This window comes from Drosophila melanogaster, chromosome X (assembly GCF_000001215.4).
Source record: "Drosophila melanogaster chromosome X".
NCBI lineage: Eukaryota > Metazoa > Arthropoda > Insecta > Diptera > Drosophilidae > Drosophila > Drosophila melanogaster.
This window is the reverse complement of record NC_004354.4, coordinates 13,044,496-13,063,013: the sequence shown is the minus strand read 5'-3', so window position 1 is coordinate 13,063,013 and position 18,518 is coordinate 13,044,496. Positions and strand designations below refer to the sequence as shown.

Below are 18,518 nucleotides of genomic sequence, written 5' to 3'. Positions count from 1 at the left end.
ACATTTCGGGACCATTCCCAAGCCAGCAAATAGTATTGTTTAATTTCTCTGTAAATCCAAAAATTAAATCATGGATCTTTTCCACTTTTTCGGTTTACTTTAAGTCACATGGAAACCCTTTTGAAAATGTGGAAAATTCGCAAGTCACGTCGAATGACTGCAACGTGACAGGCGTTGCCACGCCTCCGATTTTCCGATTTTCCAGTGACTTTTCGTGTTCGTTTTTTGTTTGTCTAGAGTTTTTTTTTTTTTGGCTAGTGTGTGCGTGTGTGATTTAGTGTAAGTGTGCGTGTGTAGATGATCGCATCACGGCGCCATTGCATTGCACTTCACTTTCACTTTTACTTGCACTTCCGCTTCCGTCGATGTTTCCGTTTCCGTTGACGCTTCCACTTCAGTTTCCGCTCTTCAAATTCAAATTTCTATCTCAAAATTCATACCGAAAACCAAATGGAAATTCACTCCCGGCCATGTTTCCTATACCCTTGCAGTAGCCTTACAAAATTTCTCATCTCATGCTTTCTTTACAATTCCCTGTAAATGTTGAAAAATCGAAATATAAAAATGCGATTGAGCTTATTCGTGTTTGTTGTGTGAAGCTTAACATTGTATATTTCTTATATATATATTTTTTAATTTCGTGCTTATACCAGTTTTATGAGGATTCCTGTGGTGGTATCCCATTCCGAAGAATATGTCATAAATCTGGTATACAGCTTGTATTGGCCCATTCAGTTTTCCCACTGCAAGAGTATAGAGGCGATGGCTTTCTTGATCGGATCTTTATTATTCTCAGTTGACAATTGAAAATTAAATGGTTATATCAATAGGGGTTTTCTTTCTGTGTACGGACTGGCACACTCACTGTAAGAAGTAACACCAAGCGGCTCTGAGAAAACGCTTTGATGATTACAATTTACAGCGAGCGATGCCAGCCACGGAATTCTCTCACATGCAGCGAAACAACGCGGCGTATGCGTGATATTTTCTCCGCGGTGCCTGTGAGCGATGGTGTGCGTGTATAGCTGTCAGTGTGTGTGTGTGTGTGTGGGTGGGTGGGTGTATGGGTCGGTGCTGGTGGATGGCTGCTGCGGCCTTAACTTCAAGCCAAGGAAAACAAATTTTAAAACGATTAAAATCTGTTGCCCAAAACACACACAAAAAAAAAAAACAACTGAACTGAAAAACAACAAATCTGAAGAGTAAGCGCAAAATTTTCTTATTAATAATTTACCGAAAAAAAAATGAAAATAATGGGAAAAGCAAAAATAAGCGTAGTCCGTTAAAAGAAATGAAAGCATTAAAATTCATTAAAGCGCAAATATGAAATAACAGAAAGCGGATAAGATAATAAAGAAGACAGGCAGTCGAAAAAAAAAAGCTGCCGCCTTCCCCCAAATTTTCCCCCGATTTCGCGGCACATTTTCCTTCGCCGATTTTCCGACTTTCCCTGACAAGGGGTTACCTGCAGATGGAAGCGATAGGGCAGCAGGCGGCTTTCGGCCTTTTGCCATCCCGCAGATAGATACGAGCAGTCAAATGGCCAAAAACTCAGCCCCGGGACATTTTTCGGGGGTTACCGTCATGCATTTGCATAAAAGCCAACTAATTTTTTTTAGGGTGGCACTGTTTGCGTTTAATCAAAATGAAGACCACCGTAAACTACGAAAGCCCGTTTTTGACGTGTCAGCAACTGGGGAATATTGGCCACCCCCTTCATTTGAAAATGGGCGGCGGGTGTCGTTGTAAATTATAATTGGTCACAGAACGCTTAGCCAGCGGCTGGCCAAAGGATTTTTGGCCACAAATTTTGGGGTTAACGACTTTCTCTACGGAATACGTTTACATTTGTAGTTGGAAATTTCGAGAGAAGCTTTAAGCGGGCTGGAAAATGTATGCTGTATACCTTTGAAATACATTACGAAATGGTACTCTTTTTATATTGGATTCATAGATCGAATATCATTTCAAAATCATGAATAGAAAATACATTAACGTTTTGCCCTAATTAGTTGCTCTGTATTTTTGTTTTGATTTTGGTTCAATTACAATTGCTATTATGTATAATTATGTAAATAAGTGGAAAACCACAAATCGCCTAGTAGTTTTGCAACATATTGTTCCATTATTGGTTTTGATTTATGTTGGTTGAATTAGCAATTCATTACAAGCGCAAATGAGTTTAAATAATTCTATTTGCCTCACATTTCCCGGAATCTGTAGTCGTTGACTGAGCAGTAAAGCACAACAAGCCCATAATTGTGTTTAATGTGAAATTCGAATAACCGAAAGTCGAATTAAATATGCTCTTAAATGTTGTTTATACATTAGTAAATGTTATGGATTTTAAAATATTTACGCATGCTTTTAAATAAAGAAAAAAAGTAATTTTTAATTGGGGGAAATAATGTTTTGTGAAACAATGTAAATGATGCACTTCTGATGCCAACTTGATTTAACCAATTGTGGCCAGTTTATGAGATGAAGAGGGTGCTCTTCACACACACGCACAGATAAAATAAAATTTGAACAATGCCTGCTTTTGTATTGTATTGGGAATGGGGAAAAGAGAAAATTGGAAATTCATGTTGACAAGTGGATGCTGCGTCGCTGGCGTCGCTGCCGACGCTCTGTACGTGAGGAAAATTTCAATTTTCAAAATTATGCACCCTGACTCGCACGGCAAAATTACACATCGAATGGTGGATACCGTGGAATCCATTTTATTTTTCTTCTCTTCATTTTTTTTTGTAGAAGCTTTTTACCAACACATGTAGCATAGCATTTCTATTTAAATAAATATTTTCAAAAATGTATTCTTTGTTTCTATACTGTCGAGTGAGTTGCAGATACTCAAAGAATACAGGGAATTACTTTGAACAATGCTCGCAGGATTATTGAAATATTTTCGCCTTTCATCTTTTATGTGTTAGTGTGTGCGTGTGTCTGCGTAATCAGCAATTAAGGTTTATGGCATTTAAAGTGCTGGTATTTCGCGCTGTCGGCATTGCCATTTCCAGCCGCACCGAAATGCCACTGGAGTTGCATAATGATCGTAATGATCATCAGCGACCCGCATGACCTCATGCACTTTTGTTAATCAAGTTGCAAATTGGCCAATAAGCCGCAGAGAGTCGACAGGACACGTCCTAAAGAGCCATTGGCGAGCAATTTTGTGGTTGGCCCGAGTCCAAAATGCAAATGCTGCCCTAGCTTACTCGGACATGGATACACACACACACACCACCCAATCCACACACTCACCCACACATACACGTCAGTCCGAAATACCCAGAACACCCAGCATTCAGAAGGACATTGGTAGTTGTGGCACTGGTCGAGTGGCATAACGATCCACAATTGAGGCGGCATTATCGTAATTATATGCCGGCTTTCATGCACTAATATCCAATTTCTGAGAGCACTGCAGGCGATACGAAAGATTTCCTTTCGCATAATTTCCCCAACTCAACATTGTCCCCTTTACTTTGTTATGTGATAAAAATGAATGGTAAGGGAAATAATTGAATTAGAAGTCATTACAATTGTATCGGCTTTGCATGTGTGTGTGCATAATAACTTTCAATAAATAACGCCATTTTTAAAGGTTAATGAACTCCTAATTGGAATTTAATTTAACAGCTTATATTTTTTATAATTATATAGTGCTTATGTTCTTTCTCCTTCTTCTTTCTCTTCATTTTACCAGTTACCCATGAAAAATGGTAAAGTATTTTTACACAATTTTAACAATACTTATCCTCGCATCTCTTCTCAGTTTTCAACCAATTTTTCATTCAATTTACCTGCAATGAAAGCGAAGAAAAAAAGCGAAATTGAAACATAAATCACACATGTAATCATTTATTGTATCATATATGGGTTGTAATTTCAGTTTCTTTCGACGGAACAAAAACTTTCGCCAGACTTTTTTGGTTCGAGGAATTTGAAAGGAGTGGGTGAAAGTGAGGCAAACCAACCGCACGAAATGTCTACTTTTGATGTTGAGATTCGTGTCATCACAGGTGGAATTTGTTGCCCCTGACGATTTTTGGCAAAAACGGGGGACGTACAGTGAAAAAAAAAAACATCCAATTTTATTAGATCTATTTAGGAACGGCGAAAACTTTTCCGAATGCCTGTTTTCCATCAAATTGTATAAATTTCCAAAAGCGATCTACAATATATTTGCTTAAATCTATTCCCAATAATTTATTTGAATTTTCTTTTTTCTTTGCAGTGTTTTTTATACATCTACGAATGAATTTTGCTGTCTGCTGACGTGTCGCCCGGGGCATCATAAACACTTTGCAACCATATCCATACATCTTTCGCCCCGAAAAAGAGGCGTGTTCTTGTTGAAAAGTTTTTTCCCAGGCAGCTGTCGCGACTCTTGCGCTCACAAATGAAGTGCTAAATTATGCTAAATGTGTGACAAAATGTGATTTGAGTGCAGATCAGGTGGCCCTTGGCCTCTTGCCGTTCTATTTACATATAATACGTTATGTAAGAGAGTGAAAGTATATATAATATAATATATGTATGCGTTATGCTCTCAAAGGCTTGATAGTCGATAATCTGGACGGGTTGGCATCTATGGCCGTCATCATTTAAAGGACATCTCCTTGTTGCCATTTTGCATAACAGTTTTTCTTATCCGTGTCACGAGCAGACTTTTTCATGTCGCATGAAAACAAATTACTTTCAAGCGAATAATCTTGCGGGGTTCTTGCCATTACTTGGTGAAAAGCGCGGGGAAAGTCGCGTGGAAATCGCAGGCAAATCGAGAAAAAGGCATTGAAATGGCGCTGCGAGCAAAGTTTCGCTTGCGTCATGGCTTCAATTACAGCAACAGTGTCGAAAGTAAGCAACAGATTCCTTGATTTCTTCAACCCATCACCTTTTCCATTTCCATTTCCATGCTCATTCCCATTTCCATGCCCATTCCCATTCCCTTTCCCTTCTTATTCATATTTTCTTGATTTTTCTGCGATTTCTCAACGATTTTCGGCGCTGCGATGATATGCGAATAATGTGAGCCAAAAAAAAAAATGGAACTGGCCCAAACCAGAAGCGAGCAGACCAATCCATATAGCAAAGCGGGTGCTGCCAGCGGAAATTGAAAGCTTCCGTCGCGAACGGGCGGCGATAAAAAAATGAGAATCTGGAAGCTAGGATATAAACTAAAAAGTGAATTATTTTTCTGAGAGTTCCAACCCATAAAAATGATCAATAAAATAAAACTCAAATAAGCCAAAAATAACAATAGTAAATATAGGAAAATAGCCAAACGTCGACGAACTATCGATGTAATTGATTGAGCTTAAGTAATTCGATTCAACAAGAATGATTCATCATTATGCTCCCAACTTTCCTTCCATTTGTCATCGCCTGCAATCTTAATAATTGCACGGCAAATTTCGTCTAGTGTACGAAATGATTTTGCTATTTTTTTCAACGTTCCCTTGCCATTTTCTGGACTTTCCCCCATCTACATTTCCCAGGCTAAGTGAATGAAAACGAAACTTTAATTGAAATGAACGTTTGGTGTGCGTTTTTGGGTTAAGTGATTGATTATGTCTTGTTTGCCATGTACATGTATACGTGCGCATAAATACACTTAGCGAAATGCTTTAAATAAAAATAACATAAATGTGTTCAAGTTTTTCGACTTCAATTGGCTTCGCTTAACATTCCATATTCAGACAATTATTTTCAAAGTAATTTGGAAACATGACTTTTGATTAAAATTCTATGTTTATTATGAGGATTTTTATCATAGCTCAGCTAAAAATGCTCATAAAGCCGAAGGAATAACTGTTTTGAGTAGCTAATTACCAATACTAACGACGCCTATCATTTTTTGAAGGATTTAGGAAAATTAATTTTTGTGTCAATTTTCGCATTTTTTGTAAGGGGTAACATCATCAAAATTTGCAAAAAATGGCTAAAAAATATAATTCCAATTTTTGGACACAGTTTGATTGGAAATTTAATTACAAGCTCAACGAGGTATGACATTCCGCATTCAGGCAATTATTTTTAAAGTTGTGCCAAAAAAACTGATTATTTATTGACCGAAATTCGAAAAAACGGGTTTCGCCAAAAAAGTGATTTTACAAACGGAACTTTTCGTCATAACTTCTCTAAAATTTGTCATATAGATAAAAAAATTACCTTTTTGAGCAGCTATTTACCAATACTAACGACGCCTATCATTTTTTTAAGGATTTAGGAAAATTAATTTTTGTGTCAATTTTCGCAATTTTTTGTAAGGGGTAACATCATCAAAATTTGCAAAAAATGGCGAAAAAATAAAATTCCCATGTTTGAACACAGTTTGATTGGAAATTCAATTACGAGCTCAACGGGGTATAACATTCCAAATTTGGACTATTTTTTCCATTTTTATTGCGAAAAGAATGCAATTTTTAGGTGAAAAATAAACATATATATATATACGTTTTTTTTACAGTGTGTATTCAAGTAAGCGCTCAGCGACGCACACATAAATTCTGGTGTCTACTGGTGTTATTTTTGTTATTGTTATGCCGCTTCTGGACGTGGCGGCATCCCCCTATCTACCTCGAACTCACACACACTCACGCAGGAATTGGAAAGGTAACCTGACAGACTGACAGATAGGTGTGTGTGTGGGTGTGTGTGAGTGGGGTGAGTGCGTGGGTGTATATACTGGGGTGGACCCCAACTTTGACAATGCCGGTCGGCAACAATTCATTCAGACAAAAAGTTCGCCACAATAAAAACGAACCGCGCGCGAAATCGAATCAATAATTTAATGCAGGTGCTACCTACGCCAGGTTTTCTTTTACTGCCATTTTCCGCAGATATATACCACACATACATATATATGTATATAGATATATACACATATATTCCCCCCGATTTCCGATCACATTTCAAGCGACGTCCACTGCTTTTGTCATTTTGGCCATTGCCATGTTAAGGTTGACATACACAATAATAATAATAATGTATCCAGCCATCGGACTTGGCTTGTTTGCCGCTAGTTAAGGGCCATTCCCTTCGAGAAATTTCCACCACCGCCATAAAATTTCACCCCGCCAATCGAGATTGGCCGCTTTTTCCGACACATGAGCGGCTTAATCTGAATGAAAATATTGCGCAAATTCTGATTCTTTCGTTTTTTAATAGTACCATTTATGCACTTAAAAACAGAACATCTTTGCTGTACTGTAAAATCAAAAAAGTATTTAGACAAATTGAACACCTTACAAAAAAAAAAAATGGAATATTTATAAAACAAAAATTAAAATCAATATCTTCTTTTGAATTATAAACTCAAAGCAATAAACTCCATATTTTCATATATATCATAAATCATAAATAGGTTTTAATGAAAATCGTTTGGATTTGTAATACCCATACTTTGTCGCAGTGCATTGCTTATTTATATTTTCATATGTGCCACATTTTACTCCGTGAAAATATAATTTTAACAAAAATATTTAATGGACTTATGTGTATTAAATTCATGTTTAACAAAAAATTAATATTTGTACTGGCATTTAAGGGTAATACGATGTCAGTACGTAAATAAACTGGTTGCTATATTTAGTTGACAACTGTTTGTTTTCTCCAACATGTCGAAGTACTTGTAGGATAAGTACCAGTCGAATCGCTTAAGTAGATACTGCAAAAGGTAACTCGTTTCAGTGGCTCATTCTGAGCGATTCGCGATGGTCTACTATCAATTGCGGGCCTCCAGGACGCCACTTCTCTGCTGTTTGGGTCTTTTTGTTGTCTATCTGCTCTACCAGTCACTTGGATCACTCCAAGTGTTGAATAACCCACAGGGAACTATATCACAGCCAGCATCCCGGCCCAAAAAGGGTAAGAAGTTTATATTCGAGTGAAAAAGAAATATAAGACGTAATATATATATAAGGCTACCAATCGGTGTACTTGTTGCAATATGAAAACTAAGCCCATTAAATACCAACAAAAAAACAATTTTCGTATACATTATTTAGAGTGTGTGCTAGCGCGACCTTTTCAATATATAACACCTGTTGTTTTTGCTGGCAAAAAAAAAAGGTAAACCATAAACACGGTTGTTGTTTCCATCCATCGATATATTTGCACTGTATGCAAACATTTTTTTTTGTGTTGACTGCAGTTGCAAGTGAGAAACCAGACTTCGAGTCGGTAAACAACACAACAGGCATAATTTATTTAAATTAAAATTTAGCTGGACTTGTCTTGCAGTTGCTGTCGTTCACCATGGAGCCCATCCAGGAATCGATACCGAAGGCAAGGAGAGCGCGGGATCGCAGCAGGAACCGAATCTGGAGGAACTGTTGCGGAGCAAAGAGGACGTGGACTGGGTGCGTCTGCGGGCTGACCAGTGTGCCCCGTATCCCCGCTACGAAGACATCGAGTTTCCGAATCCCTACTTCCAGCTAACAAGGCATGAAAATCTATCTTACTATCTCTATGGGGCATACTACGACCGGAGGCCCAGGATACCGGAGATGGTGGTCCTCGGAATGGCCACCTACAATGGTTCCTATCCGGCCACCTATTTGCAGGTTTGGTACGATGGCGATAACCAGCCAGAAAAGTTGCCCGTATACCAAAGCAAATTGGGCTGGTACAAGGAGTGGGGCCTTCCAGAGGGTGTTGTATTTCCTACGCTCCTAACGTTTCAAATGAAATCCCAAAGGGTTCCACAGCTGGTGAGTCTGGTCTTCGATCCGTGTGCGGTGCCAACGAATGCCTTTAAGGTGGTACCACCGCCACCCGAGGAGCCACCAAATGCACAACGTCCAAAGCGAATCGGAGTTTGTGTGAAATATCTCCGATTTCCCGACGTCGACATGACCGATAGATTTGTGGAATGGCTGGAACTGATGAGGCTACTGGGTGCCACCAAGGTGACCGCCTTCGATATTGGACTCCTTATGCCCAACACAAGGAGAACCCTTGCCCACTACACGGGAGCTGGTGATGGATTCTTGGATCTGCGGAAATTCCGTTTTCCCAATGAGACCGCAGATCACGAGACATTCCGTGCGATGATTATTGAGGTGCTGCTGTACAATGACTGTTTATACCGGAATCTGTACGATTTCGATTTTGTGGCCGTGGTGGATGTGGATGAGGTAATAATGCCACTGGGTGAGCATCGCACTTGGCAAGATTTGCTGACGCATTTGCAGGTTCAGGATGTGAATAGCACCACTCGCTCTAGCTATTGCTTCCGCAATGTGTATTTTTCCAAGCAGCTACCCGTGGACGAAAGCATTCCGGAACAATTCTTTATGCTGCGTCATGTGATCCGGGTGGCGGAACACTTGGATCCATACTCTGCGATCAAGTGCCTTCATGATACCAGCTATGTTACGTTGCTGCATAATCATTTTCCCTTTCAATGGATGAACGCGAGTGATCCGTACCATGTTGGCATCGATCTTGGCCAGATGCAGCACTATCGCTATACGGAAAATCTCAAATCTTTGGTTGAACCGCCGCCCGTAAGGGATGATAACATTCGACGATTCCAGCACCAACTCATCCACAACTCACTGGAAGTCCATCGGCAGCTGGCCCAGAGTCGAGCGGCATATTGATTATATTTTAATTGCTTTTTCGTTATATTTAAGAGGCTTAAATTGGCGGCTGCGCCGGCCAAGGGCTTTGTACAGTACGTGTCCCACCTTTTGACCCCGGGCCACGTCGGCAGGATAATAATTGCTTATTGACATGACGGAGTCCGGAGTGGTCAGGGCGCCCAGGTGTGCCGCCAGTGTGTGCCGCAAAAGTTTGCTTTTTCCATTTAGCTTAGCCACATCAAGGGCTGTACTTTCAGCGCCGGTGAAATATAGATACTGCTCACAGTCCGCAGTATAATTGATAAGCCATAGATATAGATATGTTGCTCTAACCGCCTATTTTTTTTTTTTTATTAGCATAAAATAAGTACAAAAGTGAATTCTTCCATTGATTCGATTTTTAAACATTGTTATTCTTTTTCGAACTTTAGTTTTTTTTGTCAAGCTGTCATTTGTCTCGAATGTTTTAAATGCTTGCATTAAATATTAAAATTAAGATAACCTTTTACCTCTTAGAGCTAAGTGAAATAAGCAACTTCATTCCTGGATAATAAACAGATTAAACTGAAATCCAAATAGAGTAGAACTCAATGACAAAGAAGCCGCAGCAAAGCAACCACTTTCATTTTCCAGCTTGCAACGGAGCAAAAATTAATTTGCTTTACATTGCAATTTTGAAGTGGACCCGAGAAATTTATGCCAATCTACTTTGGATGTAGAGGCAACTTTGGTATTTGATTCGGTCATCCGGCGCATTTCATTCAGCAAAGAAAGAGCTTCGAATTGCAAAGACTTTGCTGCAGACAACAGACTAGCTGCACATTGCGAACTTTTGACAATACTTTTCTTTTTTTTTTTTTTGTGATTAGTAACGAACGAACCCAAAAATAGAGCCACTATTGTTACTTTTCCATTAGGCAATTATCTGAGTTTTGATTGGCCAAGAGGATGAGGTCGTCTCGAAGATTTCGTGTTGGACTTTAATCTTTGGAATTGGGACCGAAAACAATTTGGGTTTTAATTTGATTCTATTGAAGAAAACGAAGCTAGTTAATTCACATAGAAATTTCACAATTTCACAATTTGTGCCGCTTTGAGCGAAGTATACAATTTATTTTTTCAATTAGTGTGAATCGAGCCTCGGGTAAATGGGAAAAGAACCGAATTTAAGCCAGCATTGTGCAACGCTATTTCTTGCCTTTCAAACATGAATTTTCAATTAGACAACTATCAGATTCTCACATTTCAGAATTGATTTCGATTTATCTGCAGGTCTGAGGAAAAGGGAAACCAATATCAAAGACTGTCAATGGCAAGATTAAATTGCATATACGCTTATAAATTGCTTGCGAAATGCCAACAGTGCTTTTCAATTAGTGTCGGCTTAAAAATATAGTGCCCATAACATTTTCGCTTTGTGAATTATTGAGATTTATTTTTATGAGTTTCTTTTAAAATCACGTGCAGGCAAAAAAAAAAAAAAACATTTTTCTGCGTTTTAAATGACTAAATTCCAAAATTCCGAGAGTCCCGGGCAGTTGGCTGCCATAAATTGAAAACATTGTTTGGGATTTGTGGTTGCATTGTTGTCTTACTTCAATTAAAATTATTGCCCAAAGAGCCAACGGAATAAAAATGAAAACTTTCTGTTGATTCGCCGGAGGGGAAAAATCTGACCAGATTGCAATCAATGCGCTATGAAAAATTGTTCGGTTTTTGGCCATTCTCCTTTTCGATGGCCGAGCTCCAAGTTGGTCGTAAAAACAATCGACTTGTTTTATAAATATTCCTCTTTTTTTTTTCTCTGCCTCGCGGGAGCGGCCAATACAACTCTATTTATTAAAATTCAAATTTATTAACAAGGCGAACACAAAAGCATTTTTTTTTTTGTCGCAGCCAAACAAGTGAGACAAAAATGCGTGTCAGGATATATTAAAATATTAAAAATGGACGAGGAAAACGGCAGGGAAATGGCGAACGAAACCGAGCTGACAAATGAACGTTAAAAGTGCGCGACAATTTTTTTTTTTTTTTTTTTTGCTTTTCATGCCCGAACCTTTTGAATTTATTATAACACAAATAACAACGGAGGCGTGAATGGGGGGAGGCGTGGCCAGCACAACGCCAATATCCAGGAAAAATGGAATGGCAATTTGATGGGAGTCCTGCGGGCCTCCTGGCGACGACGTGTTTTTATCGCTGTCTATTCTTGGGCAATATTCTCAAACAATTATCCCGCTAATAATGCATATTAAAATGTAAATGCCCGGCCAGGTGGGCGATTGGGGGCGTGGCCGAATTCATGACTCCAAATTTATGGCCAACAGCCGTTGACAAAGCAGTGAATAATAGAACGTACATACAAACGGCTTTTAAAACCGAAGGCTCTAATTATTCCCAGCTGTAACTTGGGCCAAATTGATGGCTAAAATATAAATGTGCTATCATGATCACTTTTGAGTTAATCGTTAAAACAAGCGAAGATAAGAATGAAAATGTTATGTTCTTTGTTATTACATTTCACTAAAGAGCTTTATTATTTTTGATTTTGATTATTAACTAGTTAGTTAGTTAAGAATTCATTTGGATTTAACTTAAGAAATATTCCATTTGAACTGGGGGTTACTTTTAACTTGGCAATGACAAGTTCGTTCGAATTCGAAAAATAAATCGACTCTCTGAGCCAAATGATCTGGCGGCATATTTGGAAACACATTTATTGTAAGCTCTTGGCCTGGCTTCCACCTCCTTCGGCCAAATCATTGTATGATGGCCTAACTTCCGCTAATGGGCCAACTTGGCATCATCGTGGCAACAGTCACGCGCCCATTTCGCAGCGATATAATTCGAGACGCGTCGGACGGCCCTTGAACTGACTTTTCAACTTGGATTTGGGTTTGCAGGACGGGGACATTCCTTGCCGACTTTCTTTTTTTTTTTTGGCCCAAAATTTCCGGCCATGCTATGTATATATGGTATTTCATAAATTTAATTGTCACGTACTCACATGGATCTAAGCGTGGGCTCTTGCCGCTATTTGGGTTGGCATATAATACGTGTTTATAACTCCGTTGCGCGATTTAGGCCATAAACGTGTGCTCCGTGACCTACGTGGCGTATACGTTACTTGTGACGAGCTAAATGATTTATTTACTGTATTTATTTAATCTATTTGATGACCCTCGACCCCGGATCTTGGCCAAATCGAACACAGCCCAAAACTTTAAGGTGCTTTCGATAAATTATTTATTTGCTCAATGTCATTTTTGGATATTCACTCTTCATTTGCTTTCAAGCTTGAACTTTATTGACAAACAATAATTGCCATTAATGGCAAACGAAGATTTATTCTCAAAAACAAATTTGCATATATTTCTTATTTCAACAATATTTGGTTTTTTGACCAATAAAATACCCTAATCTGCATTGCTGCAATGCATAATAAACTAATTAATTAATCATTTCTGATTTTATAAAGAAAAGCTGACATTGATATGGCAATAACTGTGACTAATCGTAAGTGAACATTTATACGTCTTTTGCCGAGTTTTGAGCAAGGAGAAACTTTTGCAATTGCGGTTCATTATTATTTTTTTTTTGTTATAAAGTACAAAACTTAAACATTGTTGTTTGCTGCTGTACTTTTCTTCAACTCTTTCTTGTTTTTCTCTCAGCTTAACAGTTAAACAGTTGCACTGGCTTTTCCCATTTTCCTGCGAAAATATGGGATGTCGTTTCTAAACAGCAAGTGCTGCACTCGAATGTGACACGCATCAAATCACTTTACTCGAGTGCACACTTAATGTCGCTTCAAATGAGCGCAGCTGAGCACTAATACATATGCTAAGGGTGGGCGAATGCGGATGCGGATGTGTGTGCGGATGCGGAAGTGGATGCGGACGTGGGTGGATTGTGCAGAAATATCCCAAGTTAAATGCAGCCGAAACATGTCAAGTTTAATGGCAGTAACTCAATGTGCTAGTATTTAATACTTTAATAATAATATATCATAAATGATAGAAAATATACTGCCAATTTTGATGAATTTAACACAAATAATGAAATCGATCACAAGCTATCAACTGGATTCCCAAAGTGCTCATAGTTCTAATGGCATTTGGGCATAATTGCTCGTGAAATCATTGAATAAAATCAAGAAAGCCGTTTGCCAAGCTTCGCTTCGTTTATTTCATTTATTTCGGCGCATTGTAATTAAAATGGACGCCCGAGTTCCGGGCACAAGTTTCGTAATAAAAATCCAGTTAATAAACTTGTGCGCTTCTGCTCGAGCATTCAAAATACAGAAATTCATATAAGAGGACTTGTAAATAATGTTAAGAAATGTTCCGTTTTTCGCTCGCTGTGTTTTTTGGGGGATCTTAATTAAATCGTTTGCCTCGCGCCGGCGAAATAAAAACAAAACAAAAAAAAAACAAAAAACGAAAGGAAATAAAGTAAAATGAGAACCGAATTGAAAGTTTATGTCAGCGAAAAATGGCGGTTATATCTGTCTGTGTGTGCGTATCGTTATGGGTGTGTGTTAGTGAGAGTGTATGAGTGTATGAGTGTACGAGTGCATGAGTGTGGGTGCGCAACCCGACGTCAAATATGTTTGAACAACTTTATTATGCAAAATGCCAAACATTCTCCAACTTGTAGATGTGGCGCTCTCGCCTCTCTATCTCCCCTTTCTTCGCTTTCACCGCTTTCTTCTTCGGCTTCTCCCTATCTGTGCGAGTGTGTGTGTGTGTGTGGGTTTGGGTGTGTGAGTGTGTAAGGATGAGTAGATTGCTGTGCGCGCAAATCTCATTTGAATTATAATGATGACGCCACGCACACACACACACAAACAGACATATCGCAAAAAAAATGCGAACAAAAAATGGAGTTTATGCCATAGAAGGGTTGGTTTATTTGAGCTCGAATGGGATATATCCTTGCAAAGTAATGCCGATTATTACACGATCTAGCAGATATATATATTGTTTTTATATTTTTCTATCATTTTTAATGACTAATGATAGATTAGTTTGAGGAGCGTCCAAAGGTATGCACTGCCATCTTTTCGAAGCAATTCATTGCACAAAAGTCTTTAAAAATGTAATCTTTGCATACATTTGGAAACTTTTTTGTAAAAAGTAAACGCATATAGGGCTGAAATAAGTAATGAAATAGTTTTTTTTTTTTGTGATCTCGCTGCCGAATAAGCAGCTTTCCAGGCAAATTTGCCTGGGTATCAGCTGGACTGAGTCCCGATTTGGTCATAATACCCGTGAAATGTGCCCGACGCCTATCGTGCATATGGCAAATTTATATATATGTGTGCGTGTATATACATATACATATGTATATATATGTGCACGAATGTGTGCTTAGTAGATGGTACATACCTGAGCAAGCCTGCGGTGGCAGCGGGAATATCAGCGTTGTGGAACTTTTGCGCCTGGCCACCGCGCAGCCCAAGGATTGCGGCTTGAAGCTCCGCAGCTGCTGCATGAAATCGGAGCACTCCATTAGGGCCACGTCCGCGAAATGCAGGTCGCACAGGATCTGGTTCTGCAGGATGTGGGAGAGGCGACAGAGAAAGAAAACGGGCATCAGTGGTTGGGCATTTGAGTTAGCTGGATTCTTCCAGCCTGGCTTGATTTATTCTGGCTTCATTTTATACTGCGATTCTTTGCGATTTTTTGTGTGCCCTTTTTGTTTGCTCATATGTAATTTTGATTATGCCACTTGCCACACATGCATCCGTCATCCATAATGAGCTCGTCGTCTTTATGGAGCCGAAAATGGGCGAATGCATTTCAGATGAGCAAATAAATACGAGTGTGGGTATCTTTTCCAAATTGGCAATTATTTTGGCTTTCTGGCCGCCATCAAAAATCTTTATTATCTAATTTTTAAATCGCGTAAGAAAAGCTCTCATTTTCAGAGAGTCTCTTAACTGGGTTACTGTTTTGCATTTTTTTAATAAATCAAGTCGCAAAAAAAAAGTGAAATGTACACCAGACTCATTACTTATTTACTTCAGTGCATCACAATGCCACAAAAAAGTCGGAAGGCTTCTTTCGTATTTCAATTAATTTTGAATGAGACCCTTTCACTTGACATGAGAAAATGAAACATTAAGAGTTTGCTGCAGACTGTCAGAATTTACAGATGAACAAAAAAGCTCTTTGTACGATTACATAAATTAAATGAGAGAAGACATATAAAATTAAATGTTACTATTGGTTAGCCAACGAATTGCTAATGTATTTTATCACCATATTATTTCAATTACATATTTAGGAAATAATATATTAAAATGAATTTTATCAAATATTGAAGCAATATATTCGTAGACTATTTGTTGATGATACGATTTAGAGCTATTAACTCCCCCCCCTGTTGGGTAAACTTACCTTGAATCTCCTGGCCCGTTTTTGATTGGGCCCAGTCAAGTTCAGACCACACGAATTGCAGCGCAGGCACTCCTCATGATAGTGATTGTTGTCATAAAGCGGCGATGGTTCTGCAATGTAGAGCGGAAAAGGGACACAGTTCAGTTGGGCAAATCAATTCATCGGAGGCCAGGAAACCAGAAACCGAACAGGGCCGAGCCAGCTGGCAAGCCCATTAATTTGCATAACCATCGGCATAATGTGGGGCGGGATTTCTGAATTCAGTTTTCAAAGGGAAAGGGACCACGAACTGAAACAGAAACAGAACCAGAACCAGAACCACCTACTACTTCTCTACATACCACATGCACCAGCTGCCAGCAGCTACTCAATTACAAACGGAAATGAGTTTCTAATACAGGCAAATTGCGAAAGGATAGATATCCTTGCAGAGCAGCAAAATTGTTGCTTGTCGAGTTGATGAATGGCTGTTGATGGGTTCGCCTCGCCCTCGACATACCCTCTAACCCTCAACCGCAAAGTTTCAGCGAACTTTGGAGGCCAATCCAAAGCAATCATAATCCGTCTGGACCCAGCTGAAGTAAAGTTATCGTGAGGCGACTCATTCGATGGCGAAAATGATGAGAAATGACTTAGGCTGTTGTGCTTTTCTTTTAAATTTAATTTAAAGTCAGCTTTGTTTCAAAAAGTACTGTTTTTTTTTTTTGTGGGCTCAAAATTAAAAGGTTACGGCTTGCTGTGTAATAGATATAATAGCTCATAGCTCGTGATTTATGACTTGAAAAAAAAAAAAATGTAAGAAAATATCAGTAATGAAAGTCTGCATAATTTTCCAAGAAATCCCTCAAACTCCAGCTCTATTTGTTGGCCAAGAGAAGTTTGTTGCCAGTGTTTCTCCATCTCCTGGCCATTTTTTCGTTGTTTGTCCTTGTGAAGAGACCTGTCAGGCAGGACATAGCAATCAAGTAGCTGTAATAATGAGCACGTGTGCGTTGCTCACCCAGCCCAGTTGGCAGGACATACTCGCTGTTCGGCACTCAGTTGTTCGCCTCGACACCGGAAATCATAATTAAATGAATCAGGCAAGCGGAAACACATTATGAGCCGAAAGCGAACTAAAATGAGAGAGAGTTAGAGGGGGAAACAACCTGATCATGGCCATCAACATCAACATTATTGTCATTGTCATTGTCGTTGTCATCAACTCATATTCGGTGTGGCCCAAATCACTTGCTTGTTGGGCAACCGGCAAATGTGGGTCGCATTTCATTAGCTGTCCAAAGCGCTGTTTGTGGCTATTGGCTACGTTTCAATGAATTTGAATTTGAGTGCATTTCGAAAACTTGGATAGCATTTAATTGTTACACTGGGCGTATACGTGATATTGCTGAATTACTTCGGATAGCCGAAAAATGATGAGTGAGAGCAATTGTTATAATTGAAGTAGTTATTATAAACGTTTTACTTTATCGATAATGAAAAAAACTTCTGAGTGGCTCGCGGCGTTTCAAATGATTTGCAGCCTTTGAAATTTATTTGTACTTTGGTACTATTACATTTTTTTGTCTAGAAATTATGGTATTACAACGAACCTACTTTCATACAATATATTCTATGAAATTAAATTAAATTCGCTCACAAGAGTATAGCTTAATCAAAAACCGTTTTATTGCCAGTTAAACGAAAATTCCAGCGGATTCATGGGAATATAAATTCCCTGGCACAGTCGTTCAAAAGTGAAGGCCACTGTCCGCAGGGCAATCGAGTTCATAATTCCTCGCGATTGTTTGCCCGAACTTGAATTACTTTTCGCTTACTTTTCCCTGACTTTTGCCCCCAGCTGTCGATACAATTGAGCTCGGCTGGAAAAAAAAGGGCCAGCCCGCACATTCATTTGCACATTCGCGTCCGTATCTGGTGAGTTGGTCAGGAATTTCTGGCCACTACAAATGCGGGCCGAAACTTTGCGCATATTTTTGCATTAATGAAGCGAGTCCCTCAGTAGCATTTTGCATTTGCGTTTGCATTCGATGGCGATGGAGGAGCACTGAACTGGAATGGTACCTAATTGGTCTGCTGGCCCAAAACTAAGAGCACAAACTAATGCAATGAATGTCGAGATATATCCAGAGGGCCAAGAACCTCTGGCAAAAAGCTGGCCATTCATTGCAGCAATCTGCAGACGAGAATCTGCCGCAAATTGCATTGTCAAGTGCAGGACAAGCGACCGAAATGAGCAACACAAATGGTCAGGATGGCCGGGATGGCCAGGATATTCTGGTTGACCAGGACACTCAAAAGGGCTGTCATTCGGCTCGGTTTCTCGAGTCATGGACATGACTCACCTAGATTACACTAAGCGAAACAGACAGTAAATAATGCTGGCAGGGCTGGTTTTAAATTTATTAAGTATATAAATGTCTATGATTACCATAATTCTCTCTGTGTACTTGACTTCACCACTTCGCTCCACTATTGTTCGAGATAAATGGAGCATTAAACTGGGAAAAACTATTTA

General features: G+C 39.1%; 2 protein-coding genes and 2 non-coding genes across 10 annotated transcripts in view; 1 reads left to right on the top strand and 3 right to left on the bottom strand.

Moving 5' to 3' along the window:
- rsh (radish) overlaps positions 1 to 18,518 on the bottom strand; it is a 90,456-nt gene that overhangs the window by 16,057 nt on the left and 55,881 nt on the right. For all 6 annotated transcript variants that reach the window (NM_001298248.1, NM_001298250.1, NM_001298247.1 and 3 more), the window contains 2 exons: positions 16,001 to 16,110; positions 14,987 to 15,152 (listed from right to left, as the gene is read on the bottom strand). In NM_001298248.1, the coding sequence (NP_001285177.1) occupies positions 14,987 to 15,152; positions 16,001 to 16,110 (276 nt within the window). The remainder of the gene's footprint in view (positions 1 to 14,986; positions 15,153 to 16,000; positions 16,111 to 18,518) is intronic.
- Positions 847 to 942, bottom strand: mir-971 (mir-971 stem loop). The gene has a single exon (NR_047802.1). It is a non-coding gene; the product is annotated as a mir-971 precursor RNA (primary transcript).
- On the top strand, positions 7,686 to 10,167 carry CG12715 (uncharacterized protein). Of its 2 annotated transcripts, none has more exons than NM_001298252.1 (2): positions 7,686 to 7,875; positions 8,251 to 10,167. In NM_001298252.1, exons 1-2 carry the CDS (start codon positions 7,722 to 7,724, stop codon positions 9,612 to 9,614), a joined length of 1,518 nt encoding a protein of 505 aa, NP_001285181.1. In that variant the 5' UTR covers positions 7,686 to 7,721; the 3' UTR covers positions 9,615 to 10,167. The 2 variants fall into 2 exon arrangements, with proteins under 2 accessions (NP_001285181.1, NP_572849.1); NM_132621.3 differs by having other exon boundaries at positions 8,251 to 10,019.
- Positions 8,325 to 8,796, bottom strand: asRNA:CR44840 (antisense RNA:CR44840). Its single transcript, NR_123890.1, has one exon.

Bases quoted from the DNA above. Each gene is read 5' to 3' on its own strand.
- CG12715 (NM_001298252.1), top strand. From the start codon at position 7,722: ATGGTCTACTATCAATTGCGGGCCTCCAGGACGCCACTTCTCTGCTGT. The intron at 7,876-8,250 runs GTAAGAAGTTTA...CTTGTCTTGCAG, and splicing joins AGCATCCCGGCCCAAAAAGG to TTGCTGTCGTTCACCATGGA.